The 20,388-nt window shown below is 35.0% G+C and overlaps 3 protein-coding genes across 5 annotated transcripts; 1 reads left to right on the top strand and 2 right to left on the bottom strand.

The window, feature by feature from the left end:
* Positions 1–6,588: 6,588 nt before the first annotated feature.
* On the bottom strand, positions 6,589–8,592 carry LOC136064342 (G-type lectin S-receptor-like serine/threonine-protein kinase SD1-1). The gene is made up of 6 exons (XM_065765984.1): positions 8,417–8,592; positions 8,066–8,223; positions 7,790–8,000; positions 7,428–7,665; positions 7,195–7,345; positions 6,589–7,058 (listed from the first exon to the last, which is right to left on the bottom strand). Exons 1-6 carry the CDS (start codon positions 8,499–8,501, stop codon positions 6,882–6,884), a joined length of 1,020 nt encoding a protein of 339 aa, XP_065622056.1. The 5' UTR covers positions 8,502–8,592; the 3' UTR covers positions 6,589–6,881.
* A 1,859-nt stretch (positions 8,593–10,451) lies between these two features.
* On the bottom strand, positions 10,452–14,403 carry LOC111992249 (G-type lectin S-receptor-like serine/threonine-protein kinase At4g27290). Of its 3 annotated transcripts, none has more exons than XM_065765982.1 (7): positions 13,053–14,403; positions 12,280–12,414; positions 11,929–12,086; positions 11,653–11,863; positions 11,291–11,528; positions 11,058–11,208; positions 10,452–10,921 (listed from the first exon to the last, which is right to left on the bottom strand). In XM_065765982.1, exons 1-7 carry the CDS (start codon positions 14,323–14,325, stop codon positions 10,631–10,633), a joined length of 2,457 nt encoding a protein of 818 aa, XP_065622054.1. In that variant the 5' UTR covers positions 14,326–14,403; the 3' UTR covers positions 10,452–10,630. The 3 variants fall into 3 exon arrangements, 2 of the variants coding, with proteins under 2 accessions (XP_065622054.1, XP_065622055.1); XR_010625971.1 differs by having other exon boundaries at positions 10,806–10,921; positions 11,058–11,182; XM_065765983.1 differs by lacking the exon at positions 12,280–12,414.
* Positions 14,404–17,070: 2,667 nt separating this feature from the next.
* On the top strand, positions 17,071–19,813 carry LOC111992231 (G-type lectin S-receptor-like serine/threonine-protein kinase At4g27290). The gene is given in 7 exon segments (XM_065765981.1): positions 17,071–17,350; positions 18,065–18,186; positions 18,280–18,490; positions 18,606–18,752; positions 18,755–18,842; positions 18,913–19,055; positions 19,155–19,813. Coding segments are annotated over 7 exon segments (918 nt in total). The 5' UTR covers positions 17,071–17,163; the 3' UTR covers positions 19,175–19,813.
* The last annotated feature ends 575 nt before the right edge of the window (positions 19,814–20,388 follow it).

Here is a 20,388-nt window from a genome sequence, read left to right as displayed (position 1 = left end):
AAGAATTTTGAAAACTAGCATCTCGAGTGTCTAAAACTCGAGTTCCAAGATAAAAATCAAGTTTTTGAGGCCTGATTTGAAAAAAAAAATCCAAGTGAAAATCGAGTTTTAAAAACTCGAGTTTCGAAAACGCCGCTATAGGCCTCAAAAACGTCACTATAGGGCTTAAAAATGGAGTTAAAAAAAAATTTAGCAGAAAAACGCTACTATAGGACTTTAACACGTCAGTATAGGGCATAAAAACGCCACTATAGGGCTCCCTGAACCTGGTATTGAACACTGATGAAAAAATTTTGCAGGAAAACGCCGCTATAGGGTTTTAAAACGTCACTATAAGACTTAAAAACGCCACTATAGGGGCGATAAAACTAAAATTTTTTTTGCATGGAACTCGAGTTTTAGAAACTCGAGATTTATGTAAATGGATCTCGATTTTCTAAAACTCGAGATGTCTAGTTTCCCTTATAGTTTCAAGCTATGCCTAACTAACTATATACAAATCATTTCTAACGTTATTCTGCCCATTCCCCCCTCTACCATCTCTTCACTGCTTTTCTCTACCAGCTCCTCCTCGATCAGACCCACGGCAAACCAACAACAAAGCATCGCATCGCATTGCATCTAAAGACCACAGATTCCTCAATGAAAACCCACCATACCCACAAAATAAAAGTTTTCTAAAACTCGATGCTCTGCCTTTCGGCCTTTCATGATGCTCTGTCATCTCTTCCCTGCCTTCCTCTACCAGAGCCTGTGAAGTAGTATTTTATAGGCTCATAGCACCTTATCATTATTGTTGAAGCCTCAACCACCATGAGATTTGTCAAAACGTTGAGATGAATGCTTCTGCAAAATCTTTTGAAAAAAAGAAAAAGAAAAAGAAAAGAGCATGATGACGATGCAATATGTAAGAAAAATCTTGAATATTTATTGTTTCTGTGACTGAAACTAATTTGTTAGGAAGAGAATGAAGAGGCTGAGATGGAGGGAGAGGAAGAGATTTGTGAGGCTGAGAATAAAGAATAGAACATTTGATTGTGTAGCCATTGGGAAAGAAAAGTCAAGGTATTGGGAAAGTAAAAATAATTTAAATGTGTGGATGAGAACAATTCAAGATAAGAGAAAAAAAAATAACAAAGAAATAAAGATGAGAGAATTAAAAATATGATGGAGCAATAATAAATCATATTATATATAATAAAAGTTGAACTTAGACGCCGTGGTTTCGCCACATGACTTTAACAAATTGTAGAAATTTTATAAAATTTTTAGATTTTTAAAGAATTAAAAATGAATATTATACTATTAGGACTCTAATTTATTTTTATCATTAAGTAGTTTATCTCTTTAAAAAAAGAGAGATAAATATTAGATTAATCAGACTCTAATTTATAAAAATTGATATGTAATTAATCTAAACTTCTTGATTAGGTAACTTCAAGGAGTTTAGAGTATTTGATTTTTACTTGGACCCCTTTTCTAGGTGGAGTATGTATATATATACACTCTTAGTTGGTGTAGTTTTTCTTTCTCCAACTTATTGTAAATATTTTTTTATTTAGGCTTCCATTTTTCTACCTACAATCATGTAGGTATGTATTTTTTACTCTAATTTTTTATTATAATCAATTAAATACATTTTACTTTTGTTTAAGCTAATTTCCTTATGTTTTTCTTTTTTTGAGGGGGTAATTTCCTTATGTTTGATCTAATTCATATGTTAATGATTTGATCCAATTTAATTATTTTGTTGTCCAATATATATGTAAGTTGTTGTAGTAAATTCCAATCATAGACTATTAAATTTACATACAATTTTGCAATCTTTATGGTACTATGTTTTTTTTAACTCTATTTAATTTTCTTCTTGATTTTTTTTTTTTTTTTTTCAGGTTTGTCAAAAAAGACTTCAAGCATCCTAAGAAAGGTTTGTAATCTAGATGTAGAACTTTGCAATTTTTTTCTAATTAGAACAAAAGTTGTATTCCTTGAATAGTTCTATCTTTAAAAAGTGGCCAATTTTATGTTACTTTGTCTAAATGATATTATGGTTAACAATTTTAGTTTGATACATGTAACTATAAATGATATTATAGCACAATTGGTATGTTAGAAGATAATTTTTTTACTAAGGTGCTATCATTTTATATTTGATGGTTGTTATACTAATACAATTTATTCCTTTCGTTATAATAATTACTTATTTGGTTATAATAATTATATATATTCTACAAGTTTTAACATAAATCTGTGCAACGCACGGGCCTTCAACTAGTATAAAGAGGAAAATACGGATTAGGCGTATGAAATTTAGGAATTTAAAACTTCTTTTTACCCAAGTAATTTCCCACCCGTTTCTCAAAAAAAAAAAGAAAAAGAAATTAATTTCCCACCCTCATCCTCATCCTCATGTCACTTTCTCTTCCGCGGTCCTTATTGATTGATTTTTTAAAATTATAAAATAGGTTGAGTGATATTAGATTATTTACATTATTCCCTTTACATTTTAATAACTTATAATACTGCTATTCCAGGTTTGTTAAAAATTTCTTCAATCTTTTTATATTAGATTATTTACATTATTTCCTTTATATTTTAATAACTTATAATACTGCTATTCCAGGTTCGTTAAAAAAAATTTCAATCTTTTTATATTAGATTATTTACATTATTATCTTTATATTTTAATAACTTATTGTGCGGCGCCCGAACTGTTGGGCCTACTCAGCCCCAAGTCTCCGCACCAAAACACGCGGTCTTTGGGCCCAATCCTCACTCACCCTACGGCCCAACCCTCGCCAGCACAGCTCGGGGGTGCCGGGCTTCACTGCTAAGTTATGATCGGCACATTTTTTACCGAGCATGTTCGGAGGTATCATTAAACAGCGCATCAACTTTGTTCGGCTCAAAGAAGGCCCTCCAAGCGCCACTACCTAGCTCTAACCTGAAGTGGGCACCAAGTCCCAAAGCCACCCAGGCCGAGACTCACACTTACCATCCCCCTAATTGGACCCTCCGTAGCACTAAGCACGCACCAACCCTGCCGAGCTGCCGACGAAGGTGGGAACCAAGTCCCAAAGCCACCCATCTCACCCCCTAATTGGACCCTCCGTAGCACTAAGCACGCACCAACCCTGCCGAGCTGCCGACGAAGGTGGGAACCAAGTCCCAAAGCCACCCATACCTAATCTCCCACTTAGAGAAAATCCTACTGGACCCTCTGTTGCACAAACATGAGGGCATTGATAACCTACGCCTGAGCTGAGCACTATAAATAAGAGGGAAGGATAAGAAAGAAGGGGTTGGTCACAAAAAGGGGAGAAAAGAGAACAGGGGTAACAGAGAAGAGAAACAGAGAGTCCGAGAGGAGTTGGAGGAAAGATTGTGTTGCCGAAAAGGAGAAAAGTGATCTCATTGAGTCCTTAGTTGTAGAACTACCCACAGTAGGAAATTCAGCCCAACAAACAAATTAGTTGTGAGCCCAAGTGGGGTTGAGCCCGTTGGCCTCATATGCGACCCGCACACTTATAATACTGCTATTCCAGGTTTGTTATCAATTTCTTTAAACTTTTTTAAAAAATATTGCTCCTATTGAGTATGATTTCCGGCTATTGGGAATAATTATATATATATATATATTAATGGCGTCTTTTTTAGCATGAATTTTAGGTATAACAAATTATTACTGATATCAAAGAAATACCAAATTATTATTGGTGTTGGACTTATCATTGGTATTAGAATTTTTTTTTTTCTTTTTTCAATTGTAACTTTTATTTTCAAGTGATCATAACTTTAAGCAAAAGTGAAAATTTAAAACTTTTGTTTAACTCTTCCGTGCATTGCACAGGTTAGTGACTAGTAGGGTCATAGGCTTAAACAGCTAGCCTAGCCCGTGGACAAGCCATATATCAGTAGCACAGCCAACAAAAGCTAGAGGGTTCGTTCTATTTTAATTCAAATAATGGTTATCTTAAGTACTCACAATTTACTTACTATTTTTTTTTCTTTCACAAAACACATAAGGAGGAAATTATTTGAATTAAGATGACCATTACATCATACATTTAAAGTCCATTTACTATTGACATGAGCTATCTTGTTGACATATCTATTGTAAATAGTTATACCAAAGCGAAATTTAGATTGATTACATCATACATTTAAAGTCCATTTATTAATAACGTGAGCTATCCTGTTGACATAGCTATTGTAAATAGTTAGACCAAATCTGAATCATCAGTATTATTTGCGATTATTAAGTAGAAAATATATAGGGAAATACTGCATTCATATGTATTGGCCTTTGCTTATTTTATTTTTATTCCTAATTTTGTCGGAGGCAAAATCTTGTTCAAATGACCACATAGCTTGATTATACTTTTTAATTTATTCTGTTTATGATTAGAAATTGTATATTGAATAATGGCTTAAGACTCTACAATGGAACACTATTCCCATCATGTCGATGTGTGTATGAGGTTTTATGAAATTTCCGTACTAAAAACACTCTTTCTTAAAGTAGACTACTGATGTGAATTTCATGTCTCTCATGAAATTCACATTATTTGCATGATGCATCACATTAATTGCCTGTTTGTGTATGACTTTTTAGGGTCATGTGGATTTGTTTGATAAGATTCATATCAAGCTAATTTCAATCCGTTGGACTAATACGTGGGGATGTACATTATTGACTATACAAAATTGACGCACATAAATTTTGTATGACTTTATTCTATTCATTTTATAATTTTAATTTTTGCTCATATTAAAATTATGCAAACATTGAGAATAAAAGAAGACATTATAATCCAAAGGTTAAATTCTCAAAATATGAATATAGTAAAAAGTTATTAGATTGTATAATATTACTTAGAATTGCACCAAATATAACCTTAATCTAGAAATACATGCCCATATGAAAATTGATAAAATATAAATACAATACCACCATTATCTATTTAATTATTAGCCAAATCAGCAAGAAGACTGACAAAAGTAATTGGATCACTAAGAAGAATACTGATAATTGTCTTGAGAAATATTTTGAGTATTTTCAAGCAAATTTACCCATCCAACCGTTTCTTTTCAATCGACGTTGAATAGGCATGTCGGGAATTGAGGTGTGGTCGTACGTGTCCGAGTGTGGTGAGTATAATGTTCATGTTTCTTGCATAAGGGAATTGATAGTTGAGGAATTGGAGAATGGAACAACTGATATTTTGGCTTTGAAGAATTTGGGGCNAAAAAAAAAAAAAAAAAAAAAAAAAAAAAAAAAAAAAAAAAAAAAAAAAAAAAAAAAAAAAAACCTAAGATAATAAAAAAGAAAATACTAGGTACATTGGGATGAACCTGTGATAGTTTTGATCACCTCCTTCACCTTGGATGGCAAATAATGATGTTCCCAAGGATTCAGATAATGATCAATCTCCCATGATAGACTGGGTCTGAGATTGGTGGTGGATTTTCATGATTTTAGTCTTAGGCAGCACTAGTAGTGGTCGGCTTTTCGCTCGTACTCTGGGAATTTTAAATTGGCCTTGCAAACAGGTCGGGCATGAATACAATATGATCCATGGTTTATTGGTCTATCTAGCTTCTAGCATAGTTACAGTCAATTAAATTTTCTCAATGTGATACTTCGTTTCTTAAAGCTGTATCTGCATTGTAGGAGCTTCTTTCCATGAAGAAACCAGGCTGTTTAGGTTGAAGCAGAACTGCTCTCTCAAACACCAACATAGAAACCACTGTTGACGTTATTGGTCTGTCTTCAGGGAACTCTTTGGACACATATAGCATACCAAGTTGTATACATCTAGTACTTAATTAGTAGAGTAGAATCACGCCATAGGTGTGTCAGTATATATAATTATTTTGAAATATGGTATAATCTATAATTTATTTTCTAAATTTTATTGTAGATAATTTATTCTTTTGAAAATTAAACAATTTCTCAAAATAATTGTTTATTGAAGAGCAAGCTGTTATTTGAAGTAACTCAGGATCTTCGTCGAACCTTCTCATATGTTTACACAGTGAGCAGACGGATAGAAATTATTTGGCATTTTCAGAACCTTTCAGATTCTGGACTGTTTTGGTATGATGGTATCTCGTCTGACCATATCTTTCACACTTTCTGGATGCTCAATGCATTTTGAAAAAATAAAATAAAATAAGAAGACATTTCGTTGTCATTTTTAGTTTTATATTTTATTTTATTTGTTTGATTTTTTTGGTGTAATGGAACAAAAACACAGGTAAGGTCTAATGCTGTGTAAGTAGCTTTGGTTAGCCTGTCTAGCCAATTCCGGCATTGTCCTTAGGGATGACCAGGGTGCCACTATGAAGTAAATCCGGTGGTACATTCCTTTTGCTGTGACGATCGTAGAGTTTGGCTGGAACCAATTGGCCATGATCAGCCTATAAATAAATAAACAGAGTTTTACCTTGATGTTATTTTGTTTACAATTATTCATTGCTAATTCTTGGTATAGCTGGGATTATAGCATCAGTTTCCAAGATTGGAAATATATTTTTGAGATCAAAATTTAGGATTAATTAGAGATTAAAGTGAACTTCTACGAATAGAAAAGGTAAGAAGGCTAGCATTTGCATTTCTCAATTAGGAAGAAGACAATAATTCTCCAAAATACACACTTATCCCAAGAATGGCTAGAAATCAGTTTGTTTAGCTAAAGATTTTTTAACACATTCTTACATAAATTTCATAAGAAACCTCTTCCCTTTTTTCTAGTGATGATATTTTACCTCGCCTCAAACGATGTACAGGACATTTCATTCGCTGAAAAAGGCGTGCTACATGAAGAATCCGCTTCAGTTAAATCTGTATAGAAGCCTGGTTGCCTCGGTTTAGGCAATTAACTCTCACTGCTTAACATTAGAACCACAGATGACATGTTTGGCCTGTCTTCTGGTCGTTGTTGCACACATAACAGACCCACATGAATGCATCGTAACATTTCAGACTGAGTAAAGTCACCTACTGAATCATCGATCAATTCAATCGGCCTATCTTCAATCCAGAGTCTCCATGCCTGAAACAAATCATGAAATATAGTTTCGTGTGTCCATTACAATCCAACTAGCCCAGCACATTTAAAAGAGCGTTACTATTAATCAAAAGTTTAGTTTGAAAACATAAATTAGTAGAATATAGTTTCTCATGCTTACATGTCCAAGAAGATTATGATAGTGCTTTGGATGGCAAAATCCCCTGTTCTTTTTCCCACTCAATATCTCTAATATTAAAACTCCAAAGCTAAAGACATCAGATTTTATTGAGTATTGCCCATGTACTGCGTACTCAGGAGACATATAACCACTAAGAAATATTATTGCAAAGAAAAAGAAATCCAAAAACAGCTTTATATAACAAACAAAAGGAGTTAAAAAAGTGTACATACTATGTTCCAATAATCCTATTGGTCTTGGCATCACCTTGATCTCCCCCAAATGATTTTGCTAGTCCAAAGTCTGATATTTTTGGATTCATGTCTTTATCAAGTAGGATATTGCTAGCTTTGAGATCTCTATGGATAATTCTCAATCTAGAGTCTTGATGAAGATAAAGAAGCCCTCTAGCAACCCCAGTAATTATGTTGATGCGCTTATGCCAATCCAACAATTTACTCTTTGTTTGATCTGCCAATTTCACATTTATGTCAGTAAAAATCCGGTTGATTCTCAACAAACAATTTTATTATTGAAAGATGATAAGACTAATATTATGAATGTCAATGATTTAGTCAGGTTTAAAAGCTCAAACCAAAAATAAAGGAATCCAAGCTTTTGTTAGACATGTATTCATAGATTAACATTTCTTCATTTTCTTCAATGCAAAAACCAAGAAGCTTCACAAGATTGCGGTGCTGAAGTTTTGCAATTAAAATAACTTCATTTTTGAACTCATTCAATCCTTGTCCAGAATTTTTTGATAGCCTTTTTACTGCTATCTCTTTCCCCTCCCGCAATGTACCCTGAAAAAGATGAAAAGTCAGCATATTTTGGAAAACAATTATAGCTAAATTTTTTAGGTTCTTACCTTGAACACAGATCCAAAGCCACCTTCTCCCAACTTGTTTTCTCTTGAAAAGTTATCAGTCGCATTGGCAATAGCTGTTAGATCAAATATTGGTAACTCAAAGTCTTCCATCCCGCCCACATTGTCACATTCCTTCCCACAATTTCTTTTTGTCATCGCTGAAATAATAGCAGATGGTTGGACTTGAACAAAAATTCATCAGTTATTTTATCAAAAGCATTCGCCTACGGCCTACTACCTATTCTGTTCTCAACTAACAAATTCTATTAAAAAAAAAAATCTTAGCTACAAGCCTACTAGTCTTCTATCATGCATCAGTAATTATTAGAGTCCATATCTTATAAAATGAACCTTGTTTTCTGAGTTTCCTCTTCCATATGTATGATACCAATCCAAGTATTATCATTCCCAGGACAAATAATGCAGAGCCAATCATGATTCCTACTTGTTTCTTCTTGCTGGAGCGCCTCTTTTTCACAACATGATCTGAAAGATCAAAACAGCTGGTGACTTAGAGTATTCCACCTCAAATTATGCAACTGAAGAAATGAAAGGGAATCTATCTCAGCATAAGCCTACAACGGTAAGCCCTTTGCTGCCACATCTTTACTATTCAGAATTGTAAAGATGGGGAAATAGGTACATATGATGAGGTGGATAAAGTAGCAGAGCTTAACAGCACCAAAGCCACCACTTCCTTGTTTCATTGACGTTACTATGTTGACAACAATATGTCCCGCATGCTTCACTTTCACATTTTTTTTAAATAATTCTTTAGTTGGGAAAGGAAGGATTTGCACCTTGAACATCTCCCTTGAAAACATTTATTTCAAATTGTCTTGCTTATAGATATGTTGCAGTTTAACAGGCAAACTTTGAAAACATTTATTTCAAATCGTCTAGCTTATATATATGTTGCAGTTTAACAAGAAAAATTTAAAAGATATTCTGTAGTGTCTACCAATTTTGTTTATATTTAGTATTTACAAATCCCCAACTTCCTCCCCTTCACCCCAGAAAACATGGAGAAAAAAGTCTGAAAACAAATACTCCAGCTAGCCTATATTTGGCCAATTGAAAAGTNAAAAAAAAAAAAAAAAAAAAAAAAACCTAAGATAATAAAAAAGAAAATACTAGGTACATTGGGATGAACCTGTGATAGTTTTGATCACCTCCTTCACCTTGGATGGCAAATAATGATGTTCCCAAGGATTCAGATAATGATCAATCTCCCATGATAGACTGGGTCTGAGATTGGTGGTGGATTTTCATGATTTTAGTCTTAGGCAGCACTAGTAGTGGTCGGCTTTTCGCTCGTACTCTGGGAATTTTAAATTGGCCTTGCAAACAGGTCGGGCATGAATACAATATGATCCATGGTTTATTGGTCTATCTAGCTTCTAGCATAGTTACAGTCAATTAAATTTTCTCAATGTGATACTTCGTTTCTTAAAGCTGTATCTGCATTGTAGGAGCTTCTTTCCATGAAGAAACCAGGCTGTTTAGGTTGAAGCAGAACTGCTCTCTCAAACACCAACATAGAAACCACTGTTGACGTTATTGGTCTGTCTTCAGGGAACTCTTTGGACACATATAGCATACCAAGTTGTATACATCTAGTACTTAATTAGTAGAGTAGAATCACGCCATAGGTGTGTCAGTATATATAATTATTTTGAAATATGGTATAATCTATAATTTATTTTCTAAATTTTATTGTAGATAATTTATTCTTTTGAAAATTAAACAATTTCTCAAAATAATTGTTTATTGAAGAGCAAGCTGTTATTTGAAGTAACTCAGGATCTTCGTCGAACCTTCTCATATGTTTACACAGTGAGCAGACGGATAGAAATTATTTGGCATTTTCAGAACCTTTCAGATTCTGGACTGTTTTGGTATGATGGTATCTCGTCTGACCATATCTTTCACACTTTCTGGATGCTCAATGCATTTTGAAAAAATAAAATAAAATAAGAAGACATTTCGTTGTCATTTTTAGTTTTATATTTTATTTTATTTGTTTGATTTTTTTGGTGTAATGGAACAAAAACACAGGTAAGGTCTAATGCTGTGTAAGTAGCTTTGGTTAGCCTGTCTAGCCAATTCCGGCATTGTCCTTAGGGATGACCAGGGTGCCACTATGAAGTAAATCCGGTGGTACATTCCTTTTGCTGTGACGATCGTAGAGTTTGGCTGGAACCAATTGGCCATGATCAGCCTATAAATAAATAAACAGAGTTTTACCTTGATGTTATTTTGTTTACAATTATTCATTGCTAATTCTTGGTATAGCTGGGATTATAGCATCAGTTTCCAAGATTGGAAATATATTTTTGAGATCAAAATTTAGGATTAATTAGAGATTAAAGTGAACTTCTACGAATAGAAAAGGTAAGAAGGCTAGCATTTGCATTTCTCAATTAGGAAGAAGACAATAATTCTCCAAAATACACACTTATCCCAAGAATGGCTAGAAATCAGTTTGTTTAGCTAAAGATTTTTTAACACATTCTTACATAAATTTCATAAGAAACCTCTTCCCTTTTTTCTAGTGATGATATTTTACCTCGCCTCAAACGATGTACAGGACATTTCATTCGCTGAAAAAGGTGTGCTACATGAAGAATCCGCTTCAGTTAAATCTGTATAGAAGCCTGGTTGCCTCGGTTTAGGCAATAAACTCTCACTGCTTAACATTAGAACCACAGATGACATGTTTGGCCTGTCTTCTGGTCGTTGTTGCACACATAACAGACCCACATGAATGCATCGTAACATTTCAGACTGAGTAAAGTCACCTACTGAATCATCGATCAATTCAATCGGCCTATCTTCAATCCAGAGTCTCCATGCCTGAAACAAATCATGAAATATAGTTTCGTGTGTCCATTACAATCCAACTAGCCCAGCACATTTAAAAGAGCGTTACTATTAATCAAAAGTTTAGTTTGAAAACATAAATTAGTAGAATATAGTTTCTCATGCTTACATGTCCAAGAAGATTATGATAGTGCTTTGGATGGCAAAATCCCCTGTTCTTTTTCCCACTCAATATCTCTAATATTAAAACTCCAAAGCTAAAGACATCAGATTTTATTGAGTATTGCCCATGTACTGCGTACTCAGGAGACATATAACCACTAAGAAATATTATTGCAAAGAAAAAGAAATCCAAAAACAGCTTTATATAACAAACAAAAGGAGTTAAAAAAGTGTACATACTATGTTCCAATAATCCTATTGGTCTTGGCATCACCTTGATCTCCCCCAAATGATTTTGCTAGTCCAAAGTCTGATATTTTTGGATTCATGTCTTTATCAAGTAGGATATTGCTAGCTTTGAGATCTCTATGGATAATTCTCAATCTAGAGTCTTGATGAAGATAAAGAAGCCCTCTAGCAACCCCAGTAATTATGTTGATGCGCTTATGCCAATCCAACAATTTACTCTTTGTTTGATCTGCCAATTTCACATTTATGTCAGTAAAAATCCGGTTGATTCTCAACAAACAATTTTATTATTGAAAGATGATAAGACTAATATTATGAATGTCAATGATTTAGTCAGGTTTAAAAGCTCAAACCAAAAATAAAGGAATCCAAGCTTTTGTTAGACATGTATTCATAGATTAACATTTCTTCATTTTCTTCAATGCAAAAACCAAGAAGCTTCACAAGATTGCGGTGCTGAAGTTTTGCAATTAAAATAACTTCATTTTTGAACTCATTCAATCCTTGTCCAGAATTTTTTGATAGCCTTTTTACTGCTATCTCTTTCCCCTCCCGCAATGTACCCTGAAAAAGATGAAAAGTCAGCATATTTTGGAAAACAATTATAGCTAAATTTTTTAGGTTCTTACCTTGAACACAGATCCAAAGCCACCTTCTCCCAACTTGTTTTCTCTTGAAAAGTTATCAGTCGCATTGGCAATAGCTGTTAGATCAAATATTGGTAACTCAAAGTCTTCCATCCCGCCCACATTGTCACATTCCTTCCCACAATTTCTTTTTGTCATCGCTGAAATAATAGCAGATGGTTGGACTTGAACAAAAATTCATCAGTTATTTTATCAAAAGCATTCGCCTACGGCCTACTACCTATTCTGTTCTCAACTAACAAATTCTATTAAAAAAAAAAATCTTAGCTACAAGCCTACTAGTCTTCTATCATGCATCAGTAATTATTAGAGTCCATATCTTATAAAATGAACCTTGTTTTCTGAGTTTCCTCTTCCATATGTATGATACCAATCCAAGTATTATCATTCCCAGGACAAATAATGCAGAGCCAATCATGATTCCTACTTGTTTCTTCTTGCTGGAGCGCCTCTTTTTCACAACATGATCTGAAAGATCAAAACAGCTGGTGACTTAGAGTATTCCACCTCAAATTATGCAACTGAAGAAATGAAAGGGAATCTATCTCAGCATAAGCCTACAACGGTAAGCCCTTTGCTGCCACATCTTTACTATTCAGAATTGTAAAGATGGGGAAATAGGTACATATGATGAGGTGGATAAAGTAGCAGAGCTTAACAGCACCAAAGCCACCACTTCCTTGTTTCATTGACGTTACTATGTTGACAACAATATGTCCCGCATGCTTCACTTTCACATTTTTTTTAAATAATTCTTTAGTTGGGAAAGGAAGGATTTGCACCTTGAACATCTCCCTTGAAAACATTTATTTCAAATTGTCTTGCTTATAGATATGTTGCAGTTTAACAGGCAAACTTTGAAAACATTTATTTCAAATCGTCTAGCTTATATATATGTTGCAGTTTAACAAGAAAAATTTAAAAGATATTCTGTAGTGTCTACCAATTTTGTTTATATTTAGTATTTACAAATCCCCAACTTCCTCCCCTTCACCCCAGAAAACATGGAGAAAAAAGTCTGAAAACAAATACTCCAGCTAGCCTATATTTGGCCAATTGAAAAGTGAAACCAAAATGAGAAAAAAAATGTAAAGCTAAAATGGTACCTAGTTCTGAAGCAGCCAATCTTACGTGGAGGTCTTCTCCACCATCTGCAAATACTCTAATATCAAGTAGGTTACCAAACCAAAGCAAGCAACCACTACCTCCCTCCCTGATATCTAAATTTCCATATGCTGTGCAAGAGCAGTTTTTCAAACACAATTCTTCACATTCCTTGAGGCTCATAGTCTTATCAAACCAGGAAGAAGACGTATCAGGCAATTTCAACCCCGTGTACTTTAGGAAGCCATCTCCATCACGACCATCACTGCAATTCAATGGAGTCTTTCGAACACACCCATCAGACCAATCCACTGAATCCCAAGCTTTTGGAGACTTGGGTAAGAATCCTTCCAAGCATGCACATACGGGAGTGTTACCAATATTGCAGCTAGCATATGCCCCACAGAAGGCATAATTTGCACACTGATCTGGTGGCATTGTTGAGAATAGCTCCCAACGGTTTGTCCGATCCAGCCATGTGAACCGTTGTGCAATTCCAGACGGATTTACCACGAATCTTGTGAAAAATGAACTATTATTGAGTTTGTACTTGTAATAGACCTCATTCTCATCAAACATGAATTCATACACATATAGTGGATTACGTGGTAAACCAGTAAATCCCGTAAGACCGACGCCATTCCATGACCCTAGTCTAGCCTTTATTGTGTCTCCTTTCTCGATAACCAATTGTGGAAGCCCACGAAGATCTAACCTTATTGAAAATTCACCTTGAGTAGGGTCATCCGTGCTCTTCCAAGATGTTAAGAACCTGTCTAAGCCAGTTACGAAGTTCCTTCCGAGTTTCATTTCCGGTAGTAATGTGTCACAAGGATAATCAAAACTCTGCCACAAAAAGTTCTCTGTATCATCAACATTGCTGTCTTTCACTACAAGATTTCCGTTATCTAAGAGCTGTAAAACTGGATTTTCTGCAATTCTTGATGTATTAGATGACCAAACAGTACTATTTGTGCTATTGAGAAGAATAACAACTCCATCAGTGACCTTCAAAACTCCTGAGCGATCGTTCAGTGGAGTGTCTCTGTTGGCTACCCAAACAACTGTCCCAGAAGATATGGTGTACCATATCCCAACGTATCGGCTTTTTGAATTATCTGGGCTGAAGAATCCCATTTGAAATCTTCGACGAGCTGAAGCTAAAGTGTCACCGTCTCTGATTGATTGGGTTGGAGTAATAGTGTCTAGTGTATTGGAGGTTCTTAAGAAGGTGGACAAGATTGAGTATACAAAAAGATAGGTAAAGGCTTCCATTGATTTTCAAATGGTTCATCTCTTTTACATAGAAAGAGTAATATATGCATATACTATCCGCAGAGGCACAGATTTTTATCCCCATGGCACAGCCCACTTTGTCAACTTTTTTTTTTCTTTTTTAGTTTTTTTCCAAGAGAAAGTTAAGCTGACCCCAACAAACACAAAGGGGAGCAGCCGAGCAGGTAAGTCAAGACTCAAGACCAAACTTGCCCTTTAGGAGGTGTAGGAGACAGAGATGTGAGGTGGCGGCTCTGATTCCTCTCCAGCAACTTTTTTTTCAGTTTTCACGTGTAACATCACTTTCACATATAATACACAAATCACAATCTACCTCCTCAATGGTCTGAAATTTGTTATATAGAGATCTATTTTGTCTTTTTTGAGTTGTTGAGACTTGAGTTGAGAGTAGCCAAATTGACAATGAGGAATTTCTCTTTGGCCCATATTTTCGTCTAGAAAAAGCCTATAAACGCAAAAAATTTTAAACTGATCTGTTAGATTGTTGGTGGAAAATAAAAAAGTAATGTCAGTAGTAAGTCTAATAAAAACCAACAAAAGTTTGTAAACTCAAATGTTGTAAAAAAATTTATGTCTACAGCATTGCTCTTAGATTTAATATGGTCAAACATGTAGTTGTGTGCTCCTCTTTTTCAAGGATATAGAGCTGCGAGTCCAGGTGGTGTGATAGATAAGAGAGCTATAAAGTTTTTTATTCTTATTATTTGATAGTTACAACAATGAAGAATGGGGGATTAAAACCCTTGTTCTCCTAATGTTTAATAACTAAAATACCACATCAAAAAAAAAAAAAAACTAAAATAAAGGTTTGGAATATTTATGGGTTTATGAATAGGCCATTTGAGTTCTCTGAAATGCAAAATTAACCCCATACATTAAGAAACCCTGTTGAGAAAAAACCACAGCTGCTTAAACATTATCTATCTGATCTCAATCCCATTTTCAGCTTCTATCAATATTAAATATTTGTTAATCCCATTTTTTATTCAGTGATAGCTTTGAAGCTTTACTCAAATTTCTCTCCTCCTTAAAATGTGCTTTTGTACCAATTTTACTCACACGTCCTTGTTTGTCCCTGGTTGAGTACATAATACCACTTTCCTTATGGAATCCATTCCATTCTGTTATGAACATCACTTGCTAAAACACACCCACACCATCACAAGATTCTCTTGGTTTCATTTGAAATTGAAAGAGTCTATTTCACAGTTTTTTTTTTTTTCTAAATCTGAAAATGTACATCAAGGCCTGATATGCTTGGTTGAAGTTGGTGGTAAAGTTCTTCAGCTTCTGTGGTTGCCATCCTAATCAAGAAAATTTGATTCTACTGAAGACTGGAATGCAGTTAGATTGAAGAAGCAAGAAACTCCATATTGGGAAATAGTCTAGTTTCCTTTAGTTGTGTGCAAGCATGCGGTTATTGGTTGGCTTGTGTTCAAGAATAGTTTGTCTACGTGGGACAGATTGTTGCAATGGGACTACAATAGGGGCTCCTAGTGTGTTTTTGTTGCATAATCTAATTGAAAAGCAGAGATCATCTAAGTAATGATCTGCTGCCCCGTTAATAATCCTAAGTCTTGTTGGGATGTAGTCAACTAGGGATTGCATAACTTAAAGGGGAGCAACTTCATAGCAGTGCTTTGTAAATTAAGTTTGTAAGTAGTTATGTACCATATTTGTATTCAGAAGAATGTTTGGGTTCATGTTGGGAATATTAAGACTGAGGTTTCCATTACTCAGACTGTAAAAAATGAGTAGTTAAAGCTCAAGTCCAATCTAAAGGGGCTTTCAAGAATTCTTTTCTTAAAATGTCCTTTGTTGTGATGTGAATTCAGTTTCTCAGTTCTTGAAGTGAATTTCTTTGGATTTGTCAGTTGGTTTGTACCGAACTGGTTGTGTTGTGATAGCTGATAATTGGCTGTTGTGTCTGTTCGTCCGAGCTTATGTTAATCTGTTGTAGCTGTGCATGCAGTTGGGGCTGGGGTTTGTAAAATTTCTGATATTGAATGAAGCTTTCTGGAGCATCCCCCACCACCACAACCCCCCCCCCCCAGACCAAAATAATCTCACTGTTTGGTCCTCCAATTCTTCGGGAGCGGAAATGCCCATTGCACAGCTTTTAGAGTCTGGAAACTTTGTGGTTAGAGAGAAGGCTAATACTAATACTGAAAGCTATATATGGCAAAGTTTCGATTTCCCACCAGACACGCAGTTACCTGGCATGAAGATGGGTTGGAATTTTAGGACTGGTCTTAACCGATTCTTGACGTCTTGGAAAAATGCTACTGGGGGAATTTACTTACACGTTTGACAATCTGGGGTTGCCTCAACTTGTTTTTCGCAAGGGATCAGAGAAGAAGTTTCGCACTGGTCTGTGGAATGGACAACGATTTAGTGGTGCTGTTACGAACATAAACCCAGTTTTTAAGCCCAGTATTGTGTATAACAAGGATGAATTGTATTACATGTATGAGGCTACTGATAATTCTGTTGTTACAAGTGTTACTTTGACTGAGTCGGTTCAGTCCAACGTCTTTTGTTGAATGAAGGGAGTGGCGAATGGGTGTAATGTATTCTATACCGATAGATCTCTGTGATGTTTATGCACAGTGTGGTGCTAATGGAATTTGTAAAATAAGCAAAAGACCAATTTGTGAGTGTTTGAAGGGATTGTTCCAAAACATCAGAAAGAGTGGGAAGTGCTTAATTGGACTGGTGGAGAAGAATACCACTGGCTTGCGAGAAGGGAGAAGGGTTTTCTGAAAAGTTGAAGAAGTGAAATTGCCAGACTTGGTCCAGTTTAGGTTGAACGAAAGCATGAGCCTTAAAGAATGTGAGGCAGAGTGCTTAAAGAACTGCTCTTGTATGGCTTATGCTAACTCAGATATTAGAAATGGAGGCACTGGATGTTTGATGCGGTTTGATGATCTAATTGACATAAGGGAATTCATCGACGAAAAGGGGGAACAAGATGTTTATCTTAGAGAGGCAGCTTCAGAACTAGGTATGTGAAAAGTGAAAACTCTTCATCCTATTACTTCCTTAGTTCTATTCAAATGTAAAGTTCATTACACCAGCCCCAAATCTGCTTTAGTTTTCTGTCTCGTTTAGATCAGATAATTATATCCCTGACCCTTAAATCATACATTTGATGGCTCAAAATGTAATAATTAGGAACTAGTGAAATTTTTTAATTCGGTTAGGTATCCCCTGCATATGAATGTGGAGTGCCACACATGCACCTGAAAGAACAAAATAAAAAATTGTCCAATGAAAAAGAAAGAAGGCTTGAGTTTCATAATTTAATATTGGCATTGCATCTGTTCTAGAGAAATTGGGAGATTCCAGTCCAAAGAAGACGAGACTATTAATCATATCAATAACTTGTGGGATGCTTGTTCTTGGTCTGGCATGCTGCTTCACAGTTGGAAGAATAGAACAAAGAAAAGAGGTGAGCATACATACTCATGCACCTTTTTAAAATTGTCCAGGAAAAACAAAAACATATTGATGACAAAGTGGCTTGTAATTCCTTTGCATAATTAACCCTTTATCACAGTTGCTTTGCTGTCTTGTTCAATATCTCTTCTGATTATGCTCGATCAAATCTTAATCCCATGCATTCTGTATTTTTATTTGGTGTTTACTACACATACTTTGGAAATTAAACTCATCCTTTTACATCAGTACAGCATCCTGAAATTTTCTCATTTTATAGGAAAAATAACCAATGCAGTCATGGAGATGCCATTGTTTGATTTTGCTACCATTTTGAGGTCAACCAATAACTTCTCCAGCACAAATAAGATAGGTGAGGGCGGTTTTGGCCCTGTTTACAAGGTAATTAATCTTGGCCCTTCAGTTATTCATTGTGTGAAATCTAAATTATACTCTTTCTCTTTGAACTCATTATTTTCATACCAAAACTTGAAGGGTGAGCTATTATTGGGACAAGAAATAGCAGTGAAGAGGCTCTCAAATAGTTCCAGCAAGGTGTTGAAGAGTTTTAAGAATGAAGTTATTAAGATATCCGAACTTCAACATTGGAATCTGGTCAGGATTCTGGGCTGTTGCATTGAAAGAGAAGAAAGGATGCTAATCTATGAGTATATGCCCAACAAAAGTTTGGACTATTTTATTTTTGGTCTGACTCTAAATCTGATTTTCCTTTTGTAACACACTAAATATAAAACAGAGGCCTCTGTTTTATTTCTATAACAAGCAAGCCTAATTTATTTTTTATGCAAAATGCATGGCAGATCAAAATGGAAGAGCGTCACTGGATTGGCAGAAGCGCTTTCAAATTGTTATGGGAATTGCAAGGGGACTTCTTTATCTCCACCAAGACTCCAGATTGAGAATTGTTCATAGGGATCTTAAAACCAGCAACATTTTGCTTGATGGTGAATTAACCCCAAAATTTCAGACTTCGGTATAGCAAGAATTTTTGGAGGAGATCAAGTGGAAGAAAAAACAAAGCGAGTAATTGGAACATAGTAAGTTATATAAATAATTTCCTAGGACGTGTTTCATCATTTCCAAGTACTAAAATTTGATATTTTACAGTGGATACATGTCTTCAGAGTATGCAATTGATGGGAAATTTTCAGTCAAATCAGATGTCTTTGGTCTTGGTGTACTAATGTTAGATAGTTGCCAAAAGAACAGGGGATTTTCCCATCCGGATCATCACCTTTTGGGGGATGAAGGTACAAATTATTGAATAACATACTGTTCTTTCTCTTGCTTAGATTATGCATCTCTTACATGTGTCATATTAAGCCCATACAAAATTGTAATTCATTTAGGCTTGGCTGCTGTGGAATGAAAACAAAGCTTTGGAGTTACTGGATCCATGTTTGAAGGAATCATATGTTAAACCTCAGTTTCTAAGATGCATTCAAGTGGGTCTATTATGCGTTCAGAAACTTCCACAAGATAGGCCAGCAATGTCATCTGTGGTTTCATGCTGGGCAATGAGGGGGTACCACTTCCTCAACCTAAGCAGCCTGGTTTCTTCATAGAAAGAAGTTCCAATGATGCAGGTGTGTCAAAAATTGTAGTTGGATGCCATACTGAAAGTGCAGTCACTATAACAATAATGGAAGCAAGATAACCGAAGCATCTGCTTTTGCAATTGGGAAACTTGATGCATCAAGATATGAGATAGAAAATCCAGGAGTTTAAAGTTTGTGTCATCTTGAGAAGTATTAGTCTATTTTTCTTGAGACGTAGGAATTTATCTAGCGTGAGGATGACCATTGTCAGAGTGATTTTTCTTGAGAAGTAGGAATTTATCTCATTGACTAACATCTTAGGCGATATTTGGACACAATTTTTTTTTTTTTTTTTTTTTGAGAAAGTATTTGGACACAAATTTGGCTAAGAGAAAAGGCATGTAAATTACTATACTTGAGCAAAGGTTTCAATGGTTATGGCTGAAGCAATGGTGCTCCGGTTTTATGTATTCTTATCTTTCTAGTGGTTTAATTTCAAAATATGACAATATTCTTATTTTATTGGTAGAGAATTTCTTCTTTTATGCATTTTTAGAAGTTGAGCCTCAATGCAATGGCAAGTGGCTTCCGCCAAAAGCAAAAAGTCAAGGGTTCGAGTAAGGGAATCAATCTCTCTAAAAGAAAAAAAGGAAAATAAAAAGGTAAGGTTTCCTTACTCAAGGCTTAGTGTAAATTCTGTTGCTGAAACTTACATTTGAAGAAGCATATTTTGGGGACAAAATGAAAGTACAACTCCTTAAATGTATCATAAATTTCTAATTAAATTCAATTATATAATTTCTTTGGCTAATGATGCACATAGTTGACTTTAATTGTCCTTCGGAGAAGATACGTTTTGTGTTGCATTTGTCAATACAATCATGTGGTTAAATTTAATTGGGAGAACTAAGTTACAATTCCTAAAGAATCGTACATAAATTTTTCCCGCCCTTAATTATGTTGTAACACACCTATATATAGCTTTTTGTAGTATAAGGTAGTGAACTTAAATTAGCACTTCTATTCACGAGAGCGTTGCTTGAAT

This window comes from Quercus suber, unplaced genomic scaffold (assembly GCF_002906115.3).
Source record: "Quercus suber isolate HL8 unplaced genomic scaffold, Cork oak 2.0 scaffold_670, whole genome shotgun sequence".
Lineage (NCBI taxonomy): Eukaryota > Viridiplantae > Streptophyta > Magnoliopsida > Fagales > Fagaceae > Quercus > Quercus suber.
The sequence above is the reverse complement of the archived record's forward strand: the minus strand, read 5'-3'. Positions and strand labels throughout refer to the sequence as shown.